This window comes from Thrips palmi, unplaced genomic scaffold (genome assembly GCF_012932325.1).
Source record: "Thrips palmi isolate BJ-2018 unplaced genomic scaffold, TpBJ-2018v1 HiC_scaffold_3, whole genome shotgun sequence".
In the NCBI taxonomy this organism is placed as follows: domain Eukaryota; kingdom Metazoa; phylum Arthropoda; class Insecta; order Thysanoptera; family Thripidae; genus Thrips; species Thrips palmi.
Genome location: NW_023144630.1, coordinates 3,473,718 through 3,498,948, shown reverse-complemented (window position 1 = coordinate 3,498,948; position 25,231 = coordinate 3,473,718). Strand labels below are relative to the sequence as shown.

Genomic DNA, 25,231 nt, shown 5'->3' with positions numbered 1-25,231 from the left:
GCACACCGCACACACTGTGAGAAAAAAAAGTACAGAGAAAGTACGAAACATGTCTGGTCAACCGTCCGTACTTGCCAACCACGGAACTTCCGTTCTTTTTTTCCGTACCCGTTTACATGGGTTCATACGGCACGTACTTTTCTCCGCACGTCCGTACTATATTTTTCTGTGCAGTTTCCGGACAAAAGTACGGAATTTTTTACAGTGCAGGCAAGGCCAACGAAGGGAGACCCCTGCAAGGGACGATGGGGTCCGCCGAGTACCAGGCACTGCCAGGCACCGGGACCTGGGGCAGGGTCAAGGTTCAGATCCAGTCACGAGGACGGAGGTCGGAAAGTCAGGAATCGGTGGCGTTTGTCCAAAGCAGGCACTGCTGTCAAGTTCGGAACGGTTGCCCATCGATAAAAGAGAAACTTTGTGAATTTCCGAAGACCACAGGTAAATTTTCTCTACCCAACAAAAGTTCTCCGGGAATTCCCAAGTTTTTGTGACAGTGTCCGTGTTGCGATGTCCGCACCCTTCTCCCTGTGAACCAGGAAACTAGCTCGGTGTCGTTTTATCCTGGACCGGGGGCCGGGCCGCGGCGCCGCGGCGGACTCTGTGTATCTTTCCAAAGTGCAGCATCCCAGAAGCACTCCGGCGTGCCGTCCGGCGTGCAGACCCGCGTAGCGCGGCACGGCGCGGCACGGCGCGGCACGGCGCAGCATAGCCAGCCACGCCTCGGGCCCGGCTGGTCCGGCTCGGCGCGGCCCGGCTAACTTCATTAGCACCTTCCCCGTACGTCAGCGTGGCAACAAGAACAAAAAGCGCCACTTTTATAATTGAATTCGCCCCTGCCGTTGCCAGCCGGCGAAAGCGGCAACAGACGCAAATGACGAGTATCGAAGTGGCGACCTTCCGCGCGGTACCCGCTGCACAGTGGGCCAGAAGACCGGTGGAGGCGGCCGAAACTCGAGACGCGTTTTCAGCTCCAGAGTCGCTAAGCAGGACGAGAACCGGACGTGTGACCCCACCAATGGATTCCTCGTTCGGAGAGCAATCTATTGGTGGGGTCACACGTTCGGTTCGACTCCTGTTTAACGACTCTGGAGCTCAAAACGCGTCTAGGAATTTGGCCGCCCTCCATCGGTCTTCTGGCCCACTGTGCAGCGCGGCGGAAATGGGTCACAGGGCTGGAGGCTCGGCTGGAGGACTGACCGTCCCTTGCGACTTAGGCAACCCGAGAAGCGGCGCAACCAACCAAGTCCGGCGCGGACGTCACGGCCCCGCAGTCCACGGACGACAACAAACTCGGCAAAAAGGGGAAAATGCTCAAATTCAAACGTGTTTTGAATCTCTTTTCTTGAAGGGCGGGCATTCAGCAGAGGGCTCTTTCCGAGCTAAGCCATTCGCACTCATGCAAATCGGGTGGGAGTCCTCTCTCTCTCTCTCTCTCTCTCTCTCTCTCTCTCTCTCTCTCTCTCTCTCTCTCTCTCTCTCTCTCTCTCTCTCTCTCAGCTCCCCACTCCCCTCCACCCCTCCCCCTCTCTCTGAAGAGCCAGTCAGAGCTGGGTGGAGCCGCAACAACCCCTTCCCTTCCCCACCAAAAAACTAAAATCGCAGAGAAAAAAAAACAACACACTTTATCAAGCTCTCCAAACGTGCACTTCTTTCTCGCTATCCACCTTTATTAATTATCAAAAACCAAGTAACGAACGATTTTTTTTCCAGTGTGTCCCAAAAGTCTGGAAGCTCGCTCCTCCAGGGTCCTGCAGGATAATGGGCTAATGTGACGGAGCCTTCTTTGCAAAGCCTCTCCTCGCCGTGACACACACTACGCGACACGCGGCCCGACTTAGAGCCAGGCCTGTCCATCTCCAGCCGCACCTTTTTCTTCGTGCCAGAGGGAGATTTCACAGTGTGAGAAAGCGCACCGAATTGAACGTACAAATTTTTTTTACTGTGTGGCAACGGCTGACGTCTGTTAGCTTTTAAAACTACTCGATAATTTTTTCACAAATTTAGACTTTGTGCTCTATTTTTGCCATCCACTTCCCCGTCGATCATCGGCAATTCTGCCGCTGAGTGGAATGTGCACGCGGCCCGCGCCGCCGCCGGGGATCGAACCTCGAACCCGAGGGCCCAAACTTGCTAGTTTGAGCGGCAACTCAGCACTGGAAGCACCCGCTCCGGCGCGGCGCGCTGCACAGCGCCCCCCGCAGCAGACGGATTCCAAAAGGCGTCGCTCTGTCTCTCTCGCACTCACGTATTCCGCACAGGTGCGAGAGAGACAGAGCGTGACTCTGGGAATCGGTCTGCAGGCCGGGCCGGGCCGGGCCGGGCTGCATGTCGGTTGTAATCTCAGCCCGTGCCTGGCGAGGCGGGCCGGGCCGTCGAGCTGGAAGCTGCTGGAAGCGGGCCGTGCAATGAACAAGCAGCTTGCCGGGCCTGGAGCCTCCAGGGCCTCCAGGGCGGCTGGTTAGGGCTCCTCAGTGTTTTAAGAAAATATCAACAGTGATTGATGATCTCTACGCACCCCACACGAAAAAAGAGGGACTTTTTCGTCGCGTCTGTGTAACGTTCCGCAAAATATTGCTCGCATTTCAAAAAAATTAGCTTAGAAGCAACTTGACAGTGTGCCCATCCGGACGGGCTGATTGCGATAGCCCTGAAATCTTTCATTCGGTCGCGTTGCTGGAATTGCTGTGGCCCCCGGGGGGTCCCCCCCCACCTCTTCCACAAACAAGACGCGACACTATTAGAAAGCGAGGCCCCCGGGCAGCCAATAAGAGAGCCGCTACCTCAGCCAGCCAGCCAATAGGATGTGCCCGCACCTGGCGCGTCTCGAGTCTGAGTCCTGTTGACACCCAGCCACCTCGAACCGCACGAACTACAAACATTGGCATCATTTTGACGCGCTGGAAGCTCATTCCGAAAGAATCGTCTCTCTCTCTCCCTCTCTCTCTCTCTCTCTCTCTCTCTCTCTCTCTCTCTCTCTCTCTCTCTCTCTCTCTCTCTCTCTCTCTCTCAGGGGGTGCGAGCGAGACAGGGCGAAGGGCGCTATTGTCTCGTGGGCCTGCTTGGCGTCCCTGGTGGGGCCTGCACTGGCAGACGTGACCACCTCAGGGCTTCCAGTGTGCTTCCAGGGTGGTGGCGTCCAAGGCCATGCTCGCCACGCTCGAGGCCGCGTCGTCCCGGAAGCGGCAATCGCCCCGACGCACAGTGGGCCAGAAGACCGGTGGAGGCGGTCGAAACCCTCGACGCGTTTTGAGCTCCAGAGTCGCTAAATGAGACTCGAACCGAACGTGTGACCCCACCAATGGATTGCTCTCCGATTGCTCTTCTGGCAAATCCACTGTGCCCCTCCCCCCTCCAGCGCTTCCAGCGTTGGCAGGGTGGCAGCAAGGCAGCGTGCGGGGGCAGTGTAAAGTATCGATGGCAGGCAAGTGGGCCTCTTCGGCGCGCATCCCCGGCACTCTCAAAGCGCCCCGAGGACTCTCGGAGGCCGCCATAATGGAATAAGTGGCCGAAAAACGGTGCCGAGGGAAACGGGGAGAAGAAAAAGTCTCGTTTTTGACTAATCTCGGGTCCCTTTGCGTCTAGCTGTGTGATCTATGGAATGTTGCCCAAGATCACGTTCGGCAAACATCTCGGCGGTGGGCGGGGGAGGGGGGGGGGGCGAGGGCTGGCCAGTCGGAGACGGCCTCTTATTCCAAGGCTTGGCCGGGGACGGTCGCTAAATGAAGAAAAAATGAAAATGGGCCTGGGCATCATACTTCACCGCAAACATTATCACCAGAAAAAAAACGCACTTGAAAACAAAATTGGGTAGGGCGCAGGGTAAATAGAATAATGAAATACGGCTTGTCCCTTGGCACTACGGCAGGAATCGAATCAATGGAAAGGGACCGTGATAAAATGAGGGCAACCGAATCTTTTTCAAAGAGCGGTTTTAATAACGTCCCCGGAAGCAAACACATTTCCCACAGCGTCGACAGGGGAAAAAAAATTATCCTCGGAATTTTGCAAGATTTGCTGGAGTACTGAATGCGGTTACTGCACTTGAGGCACCTCGGCGAGCGGCTGTGCGCAGCACGCAGCTCACAGCTTTTCTAGACCGAAGTTAAAGAGGGGGAAAAGAGGAGGGAAGGTTTCGCCCCCCTCTGTCCCCTTTATGCCCGTGAGCACAGCCTTCCACAACAGCCATCATGGCGCCGCGTCTGTCTCTCTCGCTCCCGGACGGGCCGCCCTGGGCATGCCCCGCGAGTGCGAGGGAGACAAGACTTTCCAGTCGCCGTGCCCGCCCCATCCATTCGGGTCGTGTCCTCTCCTTTTTCCTACACTCGCAAGTGAAAGCGAAGCAGAAAGAGAGAAAGCGACGCTCCGAAAGTAATAATAAGGGACAGATTCGAAATAAATCCCCCCCCTCTTCTCGACGTGCCAATAACGCCTCCTGCACTGTGAAACCGCAGCGGAAGCTGCAAATATTGGCAGTTCTGCGGATAATCTCAACACTTGTGGCGGGAGTCGCGAACAAGCGCCGGGGAGCGGATCCCCGCGGACAACGACACAACGACTCGGCGCACACACTGCCAACGACAACGACAACATTATTAAAACCTTGGAAAACAAACATCTTGTGGTCTTGGGGCTTGGCCTCAGTGCTGCCTTCCGAGCGGGCAAATTTCCTCACGATGTGTCGCGGCGGGAGGAGAAGTGGGGCAGGTTGCAAAATGAACGGAAAAGGTTTAAGTGACAGGGGCAGCGATACAGCAATACTACAGACAAAGAGACGCGAATAGAGTCCACTCTCAGGAGGGTGCAGTCAATAACAGGACCAATGCTAGTACACTACGAAGTGGCAGCGGAGCGGAGACACGTCCGGGCCAGCGCAACGGGGTGCTAAAGCCGGAGGCAGTCAGTTGCAGGGCGAGGTCAGTTCTTCGGCCGCGGCTGTTGGGGGCGGAGCGGGGGCGGCCGTCAAGAAGCACGCGGAGTACGGCGGGCAGGTGACGGTGCCGGGGGCGGTGCCGGGGGCGGCGGGCAGCTTGGCGCGCGGTGCCTCCAGCTCCAGCTCGGCCTGTCCGTCGCCGGGGGCCTTGCGCTTGCGCAGGTCCACCTCGGCCAGCAGCCTGGTCGCCGCCTTCTGGTCCGCCATGGCCTCCAGCGCAGACACCTCGGCGATGAGGGCCTTGAGGTGGCGGCCGCGCGCCGCGAGACGCATGTGGCGGGGCACACCGTGCGGCGCCGGCATGCCTGCAGCACAACGTCCCGCACAGTGGGCCAGAGGACCGGTGGGGCGGCCAAAATTCTGGACGCGTTTGTGGAGCTCCACGGTCGCTAAATGGCACTCGAACCGAACGTGTGACCCCTCCAATGGACTGCTCTCCGAACGAGGAACCCATTGGTGGGGTCACACGCTCGGTCCGAGCCCCACCTTCGGAGGGGCAGACCGCCCGGCGCAGCGCGGCGTACAGGCCCTCGGTGCGGCGGAGGTGTGCCTCCCTGCGCAGCGCGGCCGCCGACATCCTGAGGATGCGCTTCTGCAGGATGTGCACCTGCGCAACGCAGAGACGCACTGGATGAAGCAGGCCGGGGTCCCGGTGCGTCTTGGTTCGGGCGATGTTCACCTTGAGCAGCAGCTCGTGCGTGTCGGGGTCCGACCCCTCCAGCTTCCTCCAGCGGTGCACGTTGAGCGGGCACGACATCTCGTCCTCCAGGGCGCGCAGGCGGACGCGGTCCAGGGTCAGGTCCTGCACGGCGCGGCTCAGCTCGGCGCGCAGGCCGGGCAGCATGTTGACGTGCCGGCCCAGCTGGTGGCGCTCGGCGCGCAGCCGCCGCACCTCCAAGGACACCAAGCTCGTCGCTACTTCGGACGCCAGGGTCGTGGAAGGCGGAGCGTTGCCGCGTTGACGCCTACCTCGATCTTGAGCAGACGGACGTCCTCTTGGTGCGCCACCAGCGTGCGCCGGCCTCTCACCAGCGTCTCCTCCAGCAGGCGTTCCTTGTTGCGGAGCAGGGTCACCTCGTCGTTGCGCCGCACCTGCAGGCCGCCCTCGCCGTCAGCACCCCGTCCTCCACCACCCCGAGCACCCCGTCGACGGCCCTCCACCACCCCGAGCACCCCGTCGACGGCCCTCCGCCACCCCGAGCACCCCGTCGACGGCCCTCCGCCACCCCGAGCACCCCGTCGACGGCCCTCCGCCACCCCGAGCACCCCGTCGACGGCCCTCCGCCACCCCGAGCACCCCGTCGACGGCCCTCCGCCACCCGAGCATCCCGTCGACGGCCCTCCGCCACCCGAGCACCGTCGACGGCCCTCCGCACCCCGAGCCCCGTCGACGGCCCTCCGCCACCCCGAGCACCCCGTCACGCGCGTCAGCCTCCCGCTGGCGAGCACGTCGGCGCTCCGAGGTGCGCGCGCTCCCCTGTCGCAGGGCCGCCCCCGAGTCGCCTCCGGAGCACTCGGCAGGCGGCAGCGGCGGACGGCTCGCGCACCTGCGAGCGCGCTGCACGTCGAGCCGCTGCACGGCCGCAGCGTGCGTCTCGTTGCGCGCGCGCGTCAGCAGCCGCTCCAGTTGCGCCGTCTGGTTGCAGGGCGCCAGAGTCGCTAAATGGGACTCGGACCGAGCGTGCGACCCCACCAATGGATTCCTCGTTCGGAGAGCAATCCATTGGTGGGGTCACACGTTCGGTTCGAGTCTCATTTAGCGACTCTGCAGCTCAGAACGCGTCTAGAGTTTCAGCCGCCTCCACCGGTCTTCTGGCCCACAGCGCCTCGTGCACCTGCTTCTCCTTGGTGGCGGCCTCCTCCTTGAGCTGCTCGTTGGCCTCGTCCAGGGCCTTCATCTTGGCGCCGGCGTCCTGGGTGCGCTCGCGCTGCTCGGCGAGGTCCCGCAGCGCGGCGGAGAGCTGGCCGCGGACGCCGTCGAGCTGCGCGGACAGCTTGAGCTGCGCCGCGGCGGCCTCGGCCATCTCCCTCTGCACGGCCGCCAGCCGCAGGTCCTTGACGCGCTGGTCCTCGGCCAGCACCTCGATGCGCATGCCCTTGTCGGCCAGGCTGGCGGCCAGGTGCTCCTTCTCGTGGTGCAGCCGCTCCTTGGCGGTCTCGTCCTGGCGGGCGCGCTTGCGGCACAGCGCGTACTCGCGGCTCAGGTCGTCCCACAGCTTCTGCTTGGTGCGCAGCACGCGCGCCTGCTGGTCCGCCACCCTGCTGAGGCGGTGCCGCCGGGACTCCATCTCCACGTTGCGCGCCGCCAGCTGCGCCGCCCTGCGCTCCGCCGCGGCCGCCTCCTCCCTCAGCGTCTACAAGCACGCCGCCGTCAGAGTCGCTTACTGGGACTCGAACCGAACGTGTGACCCCACCAACGGATTGCTCTCCGAACGAGGAATCCATTGGTGGGGTCGCACGCTCGGTTCGAGTCCCACTTAAGCTACTCTGGAGCTCAAAACGCGTCTAGAGTTGTGGCCGCCTCCACCGGCCTTCTGGCAAATCCACAGTACGGCGAGGCCCACCTCCAGCTCGCGGCGCAGGTCGGCGCTGTCGGCGGCCTGGGCGTCGCGCTCGGCCTGCAGCGCGGCCGCCCTGGCGTCCGTCTGGCGGACCTTGGCCACGGCCGCGTCGCGCGCCTTCTCCAGCTGCTGCACCTTGCGGCGCTGCCGGCCCAGCTCCAGTTCGGCCACGTGCAGCTGGGCCCGCACCTCGTCCTCGGCCTGCTTGCGCTGCTCCACCACCTGCCGGGCCGTCTCTCTTGCACCTTCACGTAGAGCCACGCGAGCGCGACGGAGACAGACTCTGCCGCGCCCTCAGTCACTCTCTCTCTCTTCCCAGCGGGACGGTCCCGAGAGCGAGAGAGACAGCGCGCACCTGTTGCAGGCCGTTGGCGTGCTGCTCGCTGCGGTCCACCGCGCGCTGCAGCTGCTCGCCGCGCTTCCGCAGCCTGTCCTCGCGCAGCGCCGCGTCGCGCAGCATCTTCTCCTGCACAGCGCGAACCGAGCGTGTGACCCCACCAATGGATTCCTCGTCCGGAGAGCAGTCCATTGGTGGGGTCACACGTTCGGTTCGAGTCCCATTTAGCGACTCTGGCGCTCAAAACGCGTCTGGAGTTTCGGCCGCCTCCACCGGTTTTCTGGCCCACTGTACGGACCTGGAGGTCGATGCGGTCCCTCGCCGCGTCCAGCACCGTCTGCAACCCGTCGATCTCCGCGCCGCGCGCCTCCACGTCCTGCCGCAGGTTCTTCACGTCCACCTCCAGGTTCTCCTTCTGGCGCACCTCCAGGGCGTGCGCGGCCTGCGCCGCCGACAGGTCTTCGGCCAGCTGGGTGGCGCGCAGGTTGGCGAAGGACGCCCGCCTGGGGACCACGGGGCTGTCTCTCTCCGTCTGCCTGCCGCCACGAGTGCGAGAGAGACGCGCACCTGGCGATGGCGTCCTGGTCGTTGTACGTGGACCGCAACAGCTCCCTGACGTGCGCCAGCTCCTCGGCGAGGTGCTGCTCGCGCACGACGCGGTGCCGCGCGTCCAGGTCGTCCAGGTCGCCGCTCTGCCGGGAGTGCGGGGCGACGGTGCCGCCGCTGCTGCCGCTGCTGCGCTGGCTGGGGGGCCCCAGGGGGGCCAGGGTCTCGGCGCGCGCGCGGACGCGCGTCACCTCGGCGCGAAGCTCCTCCAGCAGCACGAGGGTCTGCTGCTCGCGGGCGTGGCTGGCGTCCGCCTCTGCGCGCGACGCGGCCGTCTGCCGCTCCTGGGCCGCCAGCTTGTCCCGCAGCTCGGCCAGCTCGGCCTGCAGCGCGCGCTCCTCCACCAGGGCCCTGTCGGCCTCGGCGCGCGCCACCACGGCGTCCTGGAGGCACGCCCGGCCCCAGTCCACGGCGTCGCGGCCCGCCTGGATGCGCGTTAAGGACGTTACGGCGCGGCGTGGGGCACGGCGTCGACGGCCTCCGCCAGCACGGCCTTAACGAACCTGGCCGATGCGCTGCACGTTGGCGGCGAGGTTCGTGAAGCCCTGGCGGGACTCCATGATAGGCAGGACATGGTAGGTCTCCTTCTGGATCACGTCCTCCAGCTCCTGCAGTTCTGCCAACTGACGCGCGCCACGCGTGAGCTTCGCCACGTTTGTTGGCACCACTGCGGACGCGGCGCGGCAGCCATCTACCTGGCGGTCGTGCTCGTTGAGGTTGGCGAAACTGGCCTCGCTGCCCGAGTCGTCGTCATCGTCGCCCCCGCTGCCACTGCTAGCCTCGTCGTGGTCGTCGCCGAACAAGCTGTCACCCTCCATCGCGTGTCTGTCACTAGAACCGCTTTCGGTTCAGCACGAAAAATAAAACAAAATAATAAAGCACGGTAAAAAAAAATATTTAAAAATCCGCGGCCGCCACGGCAACTGTCGGCCGTTGCCGGGTAATGCTCGGTTGGCAATAGAGAGCCATTCTGGCCGTCCTGGCAGGACACAGTGTGGGAGCGGCCGAAACCCTAGACGCGTTTTGAGCTCCAGAGTCGCTAAGCAGGACTCGAACCGAACGTGTGACCCCACCAATGGACTGATCTCCGAACGAGGAATACATTGGTGGGGTCACATGTTCGGTTCGAGTCCCATTTAGCGACTCTGGAGCTCAAAACGCGTCCATGATTTCGACCGCCTCCACCGATTTGTGCGTGGGGCCCTACCTGGAGGAGTACAGCACCCGGCCGTCCTGGTACAGGCGCACGAACTTGTTGGGCGTGGTGATGGTGTGCAGGTAGGACTGCTTGCCGTTGTAGAAGTAGGTGTCGGGCTTCCAAATGCGCTGCAGCATCTTGATGGACAGCGCCAGGGTCTCCTTGTTGCCCTGGAAGGCGAGGCGGCGGTCGACCCAGCTCTGCCGGAAGTAGCAGTCCATGGAGTACGTCTGGAGGGGGAATGTTTGACAGTTTAGTAAATCGTCGCGCCGGCTCATTCCTCATCATCTTGTTTACACCCCTCACCATGTCGACCTCCGAGATCGGCCCCATGCTCCTCACCATGATGTCCACCTCGACGACGGCCGGCGGCCCTGGAAGCATCCAATCAAGAAAAAAAGTGAAAAAAAAATCAAGTTGCGGAAGAGGGGATCGAACCAGGAATCCCGGTCTTCTCAGCGCTGCCCTCTACCACGTGGCTATCAATTCGCGATTGCAAGGGCCGCGCTAATTCCACTCGGAAACACAAAACAAAAAAAAACTTGGTAAACATTTCAGCTCCCGCCAAATCGGACAAGTTCTCCTCGCGCGTCCAGCGTGGGGCTCAGCCACAGCCAGCGGGGGAGGGGGAGGGATTGGGCCCTCCAAGACCCGAGGGACAACTTTGATAGGCCCGGTGTCATCGCATTAGCATTCTACGATTAGGGCGTCGTCACAAAGACGGCCGGGGGCGCAGGCCGGCGCGGGCACGTGTCGATGGTGACGTCACGGCGACGTCATCGTGACGTCACTGGACTCACCTCCGAAGTTGGGCCGGACGCTGTTGTCGTAGCCTCGCAGCAGGTCGTCCAGGAGGTCCGAGATGTTCTTGTGGTTGTTGCTCTGCGGCGCCTCGACCGTGGGGCCGGCGGGGATGCGGTGCCTGCCAATCAATGAGTCTCTCAGCTTTTTTCTACATCTTCATTGTCCCCCTTCAGGCAGTTTTGTACTGAACAGAAGTTTTCGTTTTCGCGTTTTCGTTTTCATTCATCCGTTCATCCGCGACGGCGATCCATCCGGCCCTTGATTGCGACGTATTTACTCTAAAAAAGGTAAACTAAAAGAAATAAACGCGCTGCTGGCCATTTGGAGGGCCTGCACTGCAGCGATCTCTCCACCGTCAGCCTCTCGGCCTCTCCAGCGCGGAGCTTTCCCTCTCTGTCTCTCTCTCCCGCGGAACGAAAGGGCGAGAGAGGCGGGGCGACCAGGTTGAGGCGCTCTAGATAACGAGATCAGGAAATAAAATGCAGATCACCCGGCCGGTCGCCCGCCCCAGTCCGTCAGTCCGTCCCAGTGGGCTGGTTCCGCGGAGGTCGTCCTCGTCGCTCTGTCTCGCTCGCACTTTTGCGGGCGGCCCGTGCGGGAGCGAGCGAGAAGGACTCTTGGGACCCTGCAGGACATCCCCGCGCTGCAGCCCACTGCACACGGCACATCGGTCTCATCAACGCCTTCCTGCTGCTCCTATCGCCCTACTCGCAAAAAAAATTTATAACCCCCTAAAAACACAAAAAAAAGACTGCTGTACGGAGAACAACTTGAGGAAAAAAAGACGGAGCAATTTTTGTTTTCGATTTGCTTCAAACCGATGCGATGCCATTCGCCAGTGCAACGTTATCAACTCGAAATTCCCAGCACCACACCATTATTATCGTTCGGTCTTCCAGTGCCCCGCCCCGCATCCACCGCGGCAAGCGAACTCCTCGAGTCTTAAAACTCGCTCCACGCCGCGATTTTACGACTGCAGCACGAAAACAATGTATCAGGCGAACAGGTGACGCCGTCAGAGCCGGGGGGGGGGGGGGGGCAGAGAACAGGGAGTGGAGTCCCCGAACAAGCCACCTTCGACACGTTTATAGACTGGACTGCTTGCGAGAGAATCTGCCCCCCCCCCCTTGCAGCAGGCGACGCCAGCGCGGGCACCTCCCATCCACGCGGGCCGGAGCCGGATTACAAAAACCAAGGGCAGCACCACCGGCCCGGAGTAGTTTACGAAGTTGGCTCCGTAAAATAATGGAGAAATCTGGGCGGCGGGGCCCCGGCGGGGGGAAGGACGGAGAGAGCTCGCCGCATGCCGGCTCGCGCGAGAAGGCCATGCTGTCCCGCAGCGAAGCAGGAAACTAAAAGCTTATAGACTCTCCGTGCACAAGTATTGACGTATGTTGTGAAAATTTGCACGTGAATGAGGTCCCTGCTTGTCCCTATTTTGAGCCGGGGGGCCCCTGCAGAGCGGCGCGTAGGCAGGACGGGCGCACGGCTGTGGAGCGGGTGGCCTAGGCCGGGCATCGCAGGCGCTCGAGGCTTGGAGAGGCCTTCCAGAGTCGCCAAATGGGACCCGAACCGAACGTGTGACCCCACCAATGGATTGCTCTCCGGACGAGGAATCCATTGGTGGGGTCACACGTTCGGTTCGAGACCCGTTCAGCGACTCTGGAGCTCAAAACGCGTCTGGAGTCGGCCGCCTCCACCGGTCTTCTGGCGCACTGCGAGTGCGAGGGAGACAGTGCAAGGCCATTACCATGCCGGCCGACCAGGGGACCAGGAGGGAGCGCCTCACGCCTCGGCCTCGGCTCTCAAGAGCCTCAACAGATTCGTCAAATTTCATTCCGCGCTAGATCCTTGAAGCGGGCCAGGCCGGGCCAGGCCGGGCCAGACCGCCTGGGGCGGAATCGTTCTGCGGGGGCGTGCGCGTGTCTGAGTGGGACCTAACTGTGTTCTCGCGCGCCTGCGTCTGTGCGCGTGTGTGCGTGTGTGTCTGCGGGGAGCGTACACTGTGCCAATGTGTGTGTGTGTGTGTGGGTGTGTGTGTGTGTGTGCGTGTGCGCGGAGCCACAATGCTTATCAATCCGGGCGGAGAGACACGATCAGAAACAAGATCCTTGTATAAGTCTGGCGCACGCGCGGCCTCCCGAGGGGCTCTGGAAGAGCCACACACAGAGACAGACAGACAGACAGACAGACACACACACACACAGACAGACACACAGACACACTGACACACAGACACACATTTTGTTTCATACACAATTTTAATTACTATCTTTGGAATGAGCCCACTTACTACCCCGTACAAGGAAACCGAACGAGTATTGACTGAGAAATTTGAAAGGGAAAAGAAAAAAATTTGAACTCTACACCCCCTCCCCAGTCTTAATGGGGAGGCCTCCTGCTTTACTTCGGTGTTCGGGATGGGAACCGGTGCTATCAGGTACCTGGGGTTAATCCCGTCAGCGACTCTAAGCGTTCGCCGGGGGACCCAGTAGGACCCCAAAGCTCAGGCAGCTGGGTGAGAGCACCCAGTACGAAGCTCTTTGAGGGGCGGGACGTAGAGTGAGACGACAGAGAGACAGAGAGAGACTCAGACAGAGAAGAGGTTTGGTGGGAGCTTTTTGTTTTCGTAGGGTTGGTTGTGTACCCCATGGTACCCCCACTGTCCGGCGCTCCCGTACCGAACATACAGCGTTTTAGGCCAGCTTCAAAGGACTTATCATCGCCTCCCCGACGAGTCAAGGAGGCACCACCCGCAACCACACACCGGATGGTCTGGATTGATGGATCAAATACTCCATCGCTCCAGTGCCGAGGCCAACCCGCCGAAGCGGATTGCTTTTTAGACACCCACAGCGGAGTGGCCAGGTGAATGTGACTCTGACCACTACGCTATCACGCTTGTACGTCTGGCAGCGTGTTGGACGACGGGTTTGAGTTGCAGTGGGAGGAAGGCAGTCGAAAAATGTAACGAAATGATGAGATCCGATCCCCGGACCTCGCCACCGGGATCACACGACTTTACGCTCTCGGCCACCACGGCCCATGATGAGGGGACCGGTGTGAGGTGGGTTCTTGACGCAACAGGACTCGACCGATCCGGTCAAAATTTCGCAAGAAGTTGGGGGAGTCGAACCGCCGACCCTAGCATTGGAAACCGACGCCTCTACTCCCTGGACCACCACGTCCCATGCACGGAATGGGCTCACGTTCACGGGTTTCAACCGCACTGGGTGAGGCAGTAAAATTAAATGGAAATATTTGTTAGGAGTCGAACCTCCGGCATGTGGGTCTGTTGCACACGGCTCCGCTCGGATGGCCTCGAACCACCACCCTAAGGATAGTAAGTCGAAAAAACGTATGTGACGCTGGTATTCGAACGCCCGCCTGCGGTAACTCGACCCCACGTCTCTAACCTCTCGGCTATCACAGCAGTTGTGAAACGCGACGGATCATCTGCTTTCATTAACGTTCGTTGAATGAGATTTTTCTGTTTGTGTGTGTTTTGTCCGCAACGGGATCGCTTGTCTGTCCGTCCGCCCGGCTTCACCGTTCCACTGGCCAGGGGCGTTCGGGGGCAGCCGGGGGCAGCCGGGGGCAGCCGGGGGCAGCCGGGGGCAGCCGGGGGCAGCCGGGGGCAGCCGGGGGCAGCCGGGGGCAGCCGGGGGCAGCCGGGGGCAGCCGGGGGCAGCCAGAGGCGAGGACGGGCGGCAAAAACGGCCCGCAGCCGGGCGTAGCCATGGCGACGGAGAGTGCACTGAGCTCCACGGACCGTGTGTGTTATGCGTCCTACGGCGGGGCGAGGCGGGGTGGGATTGCACTATGTTTACAGGTGCCGGCGGGCCAGGAATAGAATTACGGCTTCGCTAAATGGAAGTCCACGCGCTGGAGGGGGGGGGGGGGCGTGCACACAAGTGCACCGTGTGATAGTGGCCCCTGCTTCATCACAGCCACCCCTCATTAGAAGGTCCATCACACTCGCCTAATGCAGCGAGGGAGAAAAAAACGCGAAAATGAACAATGAAATGTTGTTTGAGTTTATTCGGAAGTTAAATTTGTCGCGTTAAATTTCATATTCGATATTGTCTGTGTCTCACGAAAAAAACTGAAACTGCTCGGTGAAACGAAGGAGCGAATGAAGAATTGAATTTTGAAATGCATTTGGTGCGATTCCCTGAGTCGTCTTCGTCGCTCTGTCTCTCTCGCACTCACGGGCTGTCCCGCATAGGTGCGAGAGAGACAGCGCGACGAAAGGGCCTCCAGTCGGCTGCTCGTTGCTGTGCATACGGCTTGTCACCGCGGCTCGGCTACCCACTCCTCTTTTTCTGCCAGCCATTAACACATTCCACTCCGGAAGAGGAAAAAGAGAAGAAAGTCTGGCGCGCGCACGCCGCAAAAGGCCCCAAAAGGCCCCAAAAGGCACGCCCCCGGTTAGTTATTCGAAGCATCTACGTGCCGCTACATTTCCTTGTTCCAGTCCAGTTTGTCCGGTTCAAAAAAATTCTACCAGGCGTCACGAACCCCAGGTACCTGATAGCACCGGTTCCCATCCCGAACACCGATGCAAAGCAGGGGGCCTCCCCATTGTGTAGAGTTCCACATTTTTCTTTCCGTTTTCTAGTTTCAAATTTGATACCAAGAGCAGAGAAAAATGTTGGTGCACTTACGACAGGTCTTGGCCGGCGAACAGCGGGGACAGCAGGGCGATGACGACGTAGTAGCCGAACAGCAAGTGAGACCAGACACGAGCAGCCATCGGCCACCCTGCGGCCATCCCGACCTGGAACACAAGGACGCTGGTTCAAATCCCGGTGCGGACATTTATTTTTAATGCATAAACTTGTAATTTACTCAAGAGTTGAGTGTGATCGTTCCAAGGATGCCCCCCCCCCCCAGAGCTCTCCACACGTTCCGCCGCGCCAAACTTGCCGAGTGCGAATTAGCTAATGTCTTTGGACTGCACACAGTGTACTCACAGTGTAGGGCAAACACCGTGGCATTTGCCTTGCCGCGGAGAGCAAAGAAAAGGGGGTTGACGGTGGTAGTTACAGGGGTGACAGTGACGGCCATTGGCAGACAGTCACGGTGGGTCACGGGGTTAGGTCATAAGGGTCACGGGAATGTTCATGGGGGTAAGCGCAAATGAAGGATCATTCTGGATCAAGAGGTACTCGGAGGACGAGGAATGATCCGAGGGCATAATGGAGGCATAGGTATTGGGGGACGGAGGGTGAATGGTAGAGGAACGGAGACGTCATCTCATCGAGACATCCGCCCTGCGTACACCTGCGAGGGAGAGAGAGAGAGAGAGAGAGAGAGAGAGAGAGAGAGAGAGAGAGAGAGAGAGAGAGAGAGAGAGAGAGAGAAGGGGGAGGGAGAGAGGTGATAAGAGAAACATTCACTCACACCCCGCACCATAAATTGATTAATCCCAGACACCAGCGGGCGGATTCCAAACAGTGGTTCGTCGCTCTGTCCTTCTCACACCCTCGGCGCGTCCGCGAGTGCGAGAGAGACACGGCGTCGAGAGCACTGTTCGGTGAAATTAACCGACAACTTCTCTGGGAGGAATTTGAGTCGCGAAATACGGCGAGGGAGAGAAGTAAAAAGTGGAATGAAATGCGGGTGACAGCGGATGGCAGGTGGAGGTGTCAGTGCGGTCCGGCACCGCTTCCCCTCATCCGTCTTCGCCCGGCACACTCCGTCTCTCTCGCACTCGTGGGCCGCTGCGTAGGGGTGCGAGAGAGACAGAGAGAGAAGCCCTTTCCGGAACCGCTGGGCAGAGCATGGGGGCGGGGCGTGTACAGGCCAGGGTGGCGGCAGAGCCACGGCAAAGCAAAAAAACAACAAAAATAAAGTCTGCCCAATTAAAATGCACTTGGCGCGACCGAATTAAACGTGTGCTGTCCTTCTGGACGACAGTGGCTCACCCGCCCCACCCCGCACGCCCCGCCCGCGCCCCGCCCCCCCCGCCCCGCCCCACGCCCCGGCCACGCCCCGCCACGCCCCGCCACGCCACGCCCCGCCCCGCCCCGCCCCGCCACGCCCCGCCCGCCCCGCCACGCCCCGCCACGCCCCCCCCCGCCCCGCCACGCCCCCCCGCCCCGCCACGCCCCGCCACGCCCCGCCCCGCCACGCCCCACCGCGCGTTGGTTAGCGCCCCCACGTCCAGGGCCCCGCGGGAGCCAGCACGTCATTAGCAACGGCGAAAACGCTAGATATTTGAATTGCACCCACGCCGCCCCGCCCCGCCCCCGCTGACCGACCCGAGACCGCAGGCCGGGCGGGGCGGTTGCTTCGGGTTGCTTCGGGTTGCTTCGGCTTCCCTCGGCTCCCCTCGGCACCCTTCGGGCCGAGAGTCGTTTTCGTCGCTCTGTCTCCCTCGGACCCGCAACGCCCCACGAGTGCGAGAGAGACAGAGCGACGAAAACGACTCTCGGAGTCAGTCTGCAGGGGCGGCCTGGGGCTCGTGGGGCCGTTCAAGACCCTTCGGCCTCTGGGTCTTGGGGCGAGTTAATTATCCAAGGCATTATTCGTTCGAACCCTTTTGTACCTCGCGCTCGCCTCGCGCGCCATCTCCGCCGTGGGTGCGAGAGAGACGCGCGGTCCCCGGGGGCCGCGGGCCGCTCGGGTGCGAGAGAGAGGCGAGGTATTTCCCCGCGGGCCGCCGCCCCGCGCCGCCCCCGCGCCGCCCCCGCGCCGCCCCGCGCCGCCCCCGAGCCGCCACCGCACCGGCCCGGCCCGGCGCTACAACGCCTCAACAAATCAAGGACGAGACGCAGCGCGCGCCGCGTGCCGATGGCATCCCGGGGAAAGTTGCTCGCGAGGGGAAGGTCGCGGGTTCGAATACCGAGACGGCATCGCTTTTTTCCCGCTTTGGCGGGTGCATCACAGCGTCTCTCGGCTTTCCCGAGTTTTGTGCTCCTGGCAGGGCACTACCTGCTGTCCGGAGTGTTCTGCATGTGTCGGGACCGGGCCCTCCACCCCGTGGCCCTGCCCGTGGCCCTGGGCCAATAGGGTCGGAGAAACCACCAGGAGTGCAAGGGCAGCACGGGCAGCAAGGGCCGCGCAAGGCCAAGGAGATTGCTTCCCTAGTCAATCCGAATGTTGGAAAAAAACGAAACGCCGGAACAAACAGGCGGACTTGATGACACTCCGAGCCCTGCAGGTAGTCTGGGCACAGTGGGCCAGAAGACCGGTGGAGGCGGCCGAAACTCTAGACGCGTTTTGAGCTCCAGAGTCGCTGAATGGGACTCGAACCGAACGAGTGACCCCACCAATGGATTGCCCTCCGAACGAGGAATCCATTGGTGGGGCCACACGTTCGGTTCGAGTCCCACTTAGCGACTCTGGAGCTCAGAACGCGTCTAGAGTTTTGGCCGCCTCCACCGGTCTTCTGGCCCACTGTGGCTGGATTAAGGCATGGATAAGCCCCATCCTGATAGCGCACCCTCGGCAGAGACATTGTTTGTGTTGCCTCTTGTTCGGGACTCGCGCCGCGATGACTCCGGTAATGAATGAGATCCAAGACGGCGTTCCGTGTGTGGTTAGCTCCGTCCCCGTCGCTCCGCGCGGACTTTACAGTGGGAGCGACAGAGACGGCGAAGGTGACCAAGCGGTAGGAACAGCGGCGCACGGCAGTGGTCAGGAAGTGTGTTTAGGCAGACGCAACTCGAGAAGCAATTTCCTATGAGCAATGCGGTGCGTGGAGACGCGATTTCTCGCGCGCCGCTAGATAGGAATCGTTCATATCAACGAGAGAGAGAGAGAGAGAGAGAGAGAGAGAGAGAGAGAGAGAGAGAGAGAGAGAGAGAGAGAGAGGAAGGGTGGTTACCTCGCCCCCCTCACGCACAGATGGCCAGGGTGGCCAGCCCGGCCAGGGCATGCCCAGGGTGTGCGTGGTTGACGCACTAAAATTCATCAGCCTTACACAATTGGCTGTTCTGTCATTATTAGGTTAAGGAGGAAGGGAGGGGGCGCCGGGCGGCCACACCATGCGCCCTCAGCGGGGCCGTCAAACGCTTCGGGCGGCTCGGACAAGAAGCGTCCTGCCCCCCACGCCCCGCCACGCCCCGCCACGCCGCCTTAAATAACAATGGAAGCAAGCCGCACCAAGAAGAAAGGCGGCAAAAAAAAGAGAAAAAAAAGAGAACACATCCACCGAAAAAAAAAAACCAGCGGACACGACGCATTAGGAAAAGAGTTTTCCCGCCGCAGAGACGATGACGTGTGGAAAAAGAAGGGGGAAAAAAGCAGCACTTTATTTTGGGTTTTAGTTGTTTGAAGGTTAATTTACCCGCTCCAGCGATTGGCTCTTGGACAAAACCGTGTGTTGCCGAAGTCTTTCAGCCTCGCTGTTTTGCTCTCGGGTGAAAAAGTTTGCCTCGATAGAAGCAGGACTCACTGCGGGATGCGCATAGTGGGCGTGTGTGTGTGTGTGTGTGTGTGAGAGAGAGAGAGAGAGAGAGAGAGAGAGAGAGAGAGAGAGAGTGAGTGAGGAGAGAGAGAGAGAGAGAGAGAGAGAGAGAGAGAGAGAGAGAGAGAGAGAGAGAGAGAGAGAGAGAGAGAGAGAGTGAGTGAGAGAGAGAGAGAGCTAAGGGAAACGGAATGAGTGAGATGAGGGCTTTCCCCATCCGCAGAGCTATTGATTTGAATGGCGCTGATTCGAGAGCAGGCCCTCAGAGGAAACCGGTCTACCGCGTTTTAGAAGTGGTTCTTACAACCAAAATTATACTTTTAACTCACTTAAAAAAAGAGAAAAAACTCGAAATAAACAAAATGAAAACGGAATGGAGGAGAGAACGTTGCATCCAGTCTGTTCGTCCAAACCCAAACAGACGACGAACCCGCCCCGAGTCGCACTAATGCTGTCCAAACTTTTTCGGAACAGACACCCCCCACCCCCTTTCAATGGAGCACTACTATCCGCAGTCCCCCCCCCCCTTTCTCCCTCTCCCTGTTTTCTCTACCCTTCTTTCCATTTACCCGCCCCGCCAGCACCGATGAAAACAAGGAAGAAACCGCGAGAAAAAGAAGTCAAATACTCTTTTCTGCGCATCCTGTACACACACACACACACACACGGCCAGATCATGTCGCATAAGTCCTCACCACGCGCCACACTCACTACACTTTGCGTGGGGAGCCGGTGTGACCAAAAGACACGCGGGGGGTTGGGAGAGAGAGAGAGAGAGAGAGAGAGAGAGAGAGAGAGAGAGAGAGAGAGAGAGAGAGAGAGAGGAAAAGAGGGACTGCAAAAAGGAGGGAGTGAGATGGCAAGTAGTGAAAGGCGGCCAGTGGCGCGAAGGACGAGGACGGGTTACGTCGGACGTGATTGGGTTACGGCAATCACGGGAGTATGATTCCACCGTCACACAAAGACTGATCAGCCCCCTATGGATCTATCAATGTTCTCATATCCGGAAAGAATGAGGGGATCAAGGAGAGAGAAGGGAAGAGGAGAGAGAGAGAGAGAGAGAGAGAGAGAGAGAGAGAGAGAGAGAGAGAGAGAGAGAGAGAGAGAGAGAGAGAACAATGAGTGGGCCAGCGGCCTGGCTTGATACAGACCAGGGTCTGGCCATCTAATCCTACCAAAGCAGGCCGCTTCGCTTCTCTCTTTTTACGCCGCCCCTGTAAGGTACCCCCACCCAACATACCCCCACACCAACACATTCTCCCTCCCTCCCTCTCTCTCTCCCTGCTGAAGAGGTGACGTATTTCGTCATGTAGCACCATAATTTTTTTCTGCGCCTTCTCGGCGGCGTGACCCAATTTTTTTTGCGCGCATGCAAAATGACTGGAGCCGATAGTGATTTGGGACAGCTTATCGCCGTACCGCTTATCTGGCGCCCGACTCTCGGAATAAGTCTGCGGGGCGAACACTCCCCCTCGCACTCGAGGGGCTCCAGAGTCGCTAAGTGGGACTCGAACCGAACGAGTGACCCCACCAATGGACTGCTCTCCGAGAATCCATCGGTGGGGTCACACGTTCGGTTCGAGTCCCACTTAGCGACTCTGGAGCTCAAAACGCGTCTAGAGTTGTGGCCGCCTCCGCCGGTCTTCCGGCCCACTGTGCGGGGTGATAATCCAACCGCAGCCCCCAGTCCGGATTGCTCGTCAGGAAAATACACACGGGCAGAACAAAGACACGCCCACGGACGCAGTCCAAAGCCGGGCCGCGCATAGAGCAATAATGAAATGTCAGAGGGAGACGGCGGCTGGTCCTACACTGGACTAGTGCTGCGGATTGCATGCAGGCGGCTCACTGTGTCATTTCCCTGGATCCAGAGGGCCGAAAGAGCATGTGTGAGCGGAGCAGGGGGGGGGGCTGCCTGGGACGTGGCGCATAGGGAGAGAAGTGGAGAATAGACCTCTCAGAAAACGCTGACTACCGACTGATAACCGCCCCGCCCCTTCCCGCCGCACCCCGCCCCGCCGCGCCCCCACCCCACCCCGCCCCACCCCGCCCCGGCCCCGCAGGACGCCGTGCCACTCACCCTTATGCCTGATCCACTACAGGCCGGCCGCAGCCCCCGGAACGGGCCGCCATCTGGCTGACATCAGGCTGCCATCTGACTGGCATCAGGCTGAGCATGTCCCATGCCTGTCACGCCGCCGGGCTGACGCGCTGACATCGGACTGACATCGGGCTGACGTCATGCTGACGTCATGCTGACGTCAGACGCCGAGGCGACCCTGGCGACTGCCATCTGCCCGCCTTGCAGCCGCCTGCGGTGCACGTCGACGACGCCATCTGGCCCATCTGCAACAAGGAGAAATAGCGGTTCGTGTCAAACAGTGCAGCGCGTTTTGAGCTAAGGCACTGGAAACGAACGTGTGACCCCACCAATGGACTCCTCGTTCGGAGGTCAGTCCATTGGTGGGGTCACACGCTCGGTTCGAGTGCTATTTAGCGACTCTGGAGCTCAAAACGCGTCTGGAGTTTTGGCCGCTCCATCGGTCCTCTGGCCCACTGTGCACCCCTGAGACTCCGGAGCGTGCCAGTGAACCTCCCCACGCGTCAAAGCCTCCTTGACGCGAGGCCCTCCGACGACGTCAACCCCCCTGCACGCCACTGTACGCGAGCCCCTTATTATACACTCAATTTCCTTATTTATTGAATTATTGGAAATGCGATCTAGAATAACGAAACGGGTCGCGGTGCACAGTCAGCGGAAAATATTATACGAACCCCGTCTGCGGCCCGGCCAGGCAGGGCTGCCAGTGCTGCCAGTGTGCCACCGCGCAGGACGCGCGTCGCCGGGCGAACGCAAGCCGACGGCTGTTAATGGCGGCGCAGAAAGAACCGGTACACGCCAAAATGAACCAAATTTTAATCCGATTCGACTGAAATTGGACGCAATTTTTCGAGTGTGCGAACAAGCCGACAGGAATCGGTCGGAACATAGCCCGGTGGATCAAGCCGTGTGCGGCGGCGCGCTCATCCGTCTGACAGTCGGATAATGCGTTCGTTCCGCGGATCGCGGCGGCCGGGAATCTCGGCCAATCACAGTGAAGACCGGTGGGGGCGGCTGAAACTCCAGACGCGTTTTGAGCTCCAGAGTCGCTAAAAAGGCCTCGAACCGAACGTGTGACCCCACCAGTGGATTGGTCTCCGAACGAGGAATCCATTGGTGGGGCCACACGTTCGGTTCGAGGCCTGTTTAGCGACTCTGGAGCTCGAAACGCGTCTGGGGTTTTGGCCGGCCGCGCCGCTCCTCGCTGCGGCTGCTGGTCCGGCCGGGCCTTGGGCGTGGGCGGGCCTATTCGAGGCCGCCCCCCGTCGGCATCTCATCCCTGATGACCTCTAGGCACCACTGGGCATCACTGGGCACCACTGGGCACCACTGGGCACCACTGGGCATCACTGGGCACCACTGGGCACCACTAGGCCGGCAGGGCCATCCCCGTCGCCACATGGCTATACACGGCTCGGCAGCGCTCCGCAGCCCCAAGCCCCAAGGCCCAAGGGTAGTGGTGGCCGGCCAACTCGACGGCCTCCACCAAGTGCACAAAGAGGCGCATGAATGCCGGATCCTTCCTGTGACTGCGTTCGACCGGGGGGGGGGGGGGGGGGCGTCACCGTACGACGGGATACGGTTGCGCCGCTCCCAACGCAAGCAAGGTCGAGAGCTACCCCTCCCCTCACATGTCTCTTACCCTCCTCCCTGATCTCTCCGCTTTGTGCGACGGGCGTTAGTGTGAGTGAGCGTCCGCCTGTCTTCGGCGCAGGCCTGTAAAGACTACCTGATACAGAATATTGCGTGCAGAAGACAAACAAACCCTTGAGAACTTCAACTTTGGCGTGTGTGTGCGCGCGCGCGTGTGAGTGTGGTGGCGGAACAGACTGTCTGCGAGATAGACAGACAATGGCAGCGGGCCGGGGGGGGGGGAAGAGTTAGCGAGGATGCCATGGGGGTTGAAGGGGAGGGGGGTGGCAGGCTTCAACCCCGTCCAGGGGCAATACACGGGTAAAATAACGTGAGCGTCATGGCCACATGACCACGCCGATGGTCGGAGGTTCTTTTTTAAGCACCCCCGAATAAAAATAAGCAAATTACGATGCCAGTATATGCAGGCGTCAAGGCTCGGAGAGTGTATGAACACGTGAGGTTGGCGCTAGCAACAGGTGTTGTTTCCCTGTTGTCCGCACAATGGTCTCTTTTTGGCGGGAACTAATAACGAATCTTGAGGAAGGTAGATCGTGGTCATTCCCTGCCGCCGAGGCCGTCGTGGAGGCCGTCGAGGAGGCCGTCGTGGAGGCCTGATTCATGGTGCAGTTTGCCCCGAGGCCTCTATTCATTTCTCCCTCAAATTACTGTGATATTACTTGGGTGAGCGGGCAATATGGGGAACCGCGAGCGCAACGTCCGCGGGCCTCGGGGACCTGCGGCCAAGCCTGCGGCGAATGCTGGACAAAAACTGAGGAGGTGCTTAGACAAAATCGGAGATACTCGAGAGCTGAAATAAACAAACGTCCCTTTACTTTAGTCTGTGTTGTTGTTGAGAAGCTGCCTGTCATTGAAGCGACAATCGCTTTTCCGCTTTCCACTCTTCGCCAATGTGCCGCACCTCCCGTGCATAATGTGTTGTTCCCCGAGCAGGCAGGGGCGCGGGCAGGGTGGGCAGGGCCATGCCGTGCCCGGCGCCCTAAGTGGAGCCGTCAGCCCCAAATGTCCTCGGTGGCGACCGTGGGCCAGGCGGGCCGGGCCGAGGGCAGGCAAGAGCGGGACAGCCGAGGCTGGCAGCCCAGACGCCCGCGCGGCCGGCCGGGCCGAGTCAAATGGGGCCGCGGCGAAGCCGTGCTGAAAACGTCAGTAATCCACGCAAATAATGGAGCGGTGACGAACAGTAACGAGCAAAACGAAATCCCGATAACGGGATGAGCAAGGAACAAGCCGATCCGATTAAAGCCTTTTGACGACAATGATGGAAGTCCTTCTCCGATAACGGCTGAGTCCCGCGCTTCGCACTTGACCCTTTTTTTGCCGCTCCGGGTTGGTTGACCTCACCAGGCTACGCGTCCCTCGTTATAAAACTGAGACTTTACTTTTTGGTCGGTGAATTAATGGAATTGAGGGGTGCGCTCTACATTGTGCGCAGGACGCCTCCGTGTGTCTTCATATCCTGCGAGACGGAGAGAACCCGACGGAGGCGCGCAAACATTCATTTCGAGCGTCCAACAAGGACGGGAACAGAAGCTCTTCGCCCACGACGGACGGGGCGCGCTGCGGTTCAGACCGTGGGCCCAGCGAGGAAGGGGCCGGGACGTTCGGTATTTGAGGCATTCTGATAACTTGGAAAACAGTAAAAAGGGGGACGGCGGGGATCGAACCGGCGACTCTCTCTCCCTCCTCGGAGACCCACGCATGAATCAAAACTTATCGCGAATTGCTTCGTCTTGCTCAACGCGAGGCACTCGGCAACTCCCCACCACGGCACCGCGAAGGCACACGCCACGGCACAGAGCGGCCCCACTGCATCGTGATGCATGCATGCATTGCTCAGCCAGTAAAAATTACGGCCTCGACAATGTCTCCGCGGAAAGAGAGTGCGCACACAAGGGCCCTCTCGCTAAAGTTTGCTAAAAGAAATGTTTCACCCATGCAAATATCGTCAGAGTGAGGAGATATGCGTCTTTCGAGTCGTTTCATTCGCGTTTCGTCTCGTTTCCAGCGCATAGATTTGCTTTACCACTTCCTGCTCATATCGTTCATTGAAAATTTAAAAAAAGTTCGGGATTTTTTTAACTTTTTAACTTTTTTGGCAATGCATATCTGTGTTTCCGCGCTCTCCACCTGTTCCGAAACTTAATGCCCCGCGAGGGAGCCTCGTCTTCGCCACCGCCGCCGTCTCGATGGCACCAAATTGAAATTGCGCCGCGGCAGGGCCACTGCATTAGAACGATGTAATTGTGCTACATTGCTTTCTGCAGGCGGTCCCTCCTTGGTGCCTAGCAGTGCATAGCAGGCAAGGCCGCAATATAATTGACAGATAATGCCAACGCGACCCACGCCCCCCCCTTCTCTCTCCCTCTCTCTCTCTCTCTCTATCTCTCTCTCTCTCACTCTCTCTCACTCTCTCTCACTCTCTCTCCCTCTCTCTCTCTCTCTCTCCTCTCTCTCTCTCTCTCTCTCTCTCTCTCTCTCTCTTTCTCTCCGTAATGTGCGTCTTTGCATTCCCCGGCTCCCCCGACGGCCGGCCGAAGTGCACATAAGGGTTCGGATCCGCACTGCTGCGACTCACACGAGCAAAACGTGACGTTTGCTAAAGGGGCTCTTTTTTCCGTCCTTTTG

General features: G+C 60.1%; 1 protein-coding gene across 1 annotated transcript in view; it reads right to left on the bottom strand.

The window, feature by feature from the left end:
* LOC117648410 (gamma-aminobutyric acid receptor alpha-like) overlaps positions 1-25,231 on the bottom strand; it is a 51,469-nt gene that overhangs the window by 7,288 nt on the left and 18,950 nt on the right. Inside the window, exons 2-6 of the mRNA XM_034390916.1 lie at positions 20,933-21,198; positions 15,104-15,216; positions 10,433-10,554; positions 9,939-10,006; positions 9,642-9,862 (exon numbers count right to left, since the gene is read on the bottom strand). Coding sequence (XP_034246807.1) covers positions 9,642-9,862; positions 9,939-10,006; positions 10,433-10,554; positions 15,104-15,210 — 518 coding nt within the window. The 5' untranslated portion in view covers positions 15,211-15,216; positions 20,933-21,198. The remainder of the gene's footprint in view (positions 1-9,641; positions 9,863-9,938; positions 10,007-10,432; positions 10,555-15,103; positions 15,217-20,932; positions 21,199-25,231) is intronic.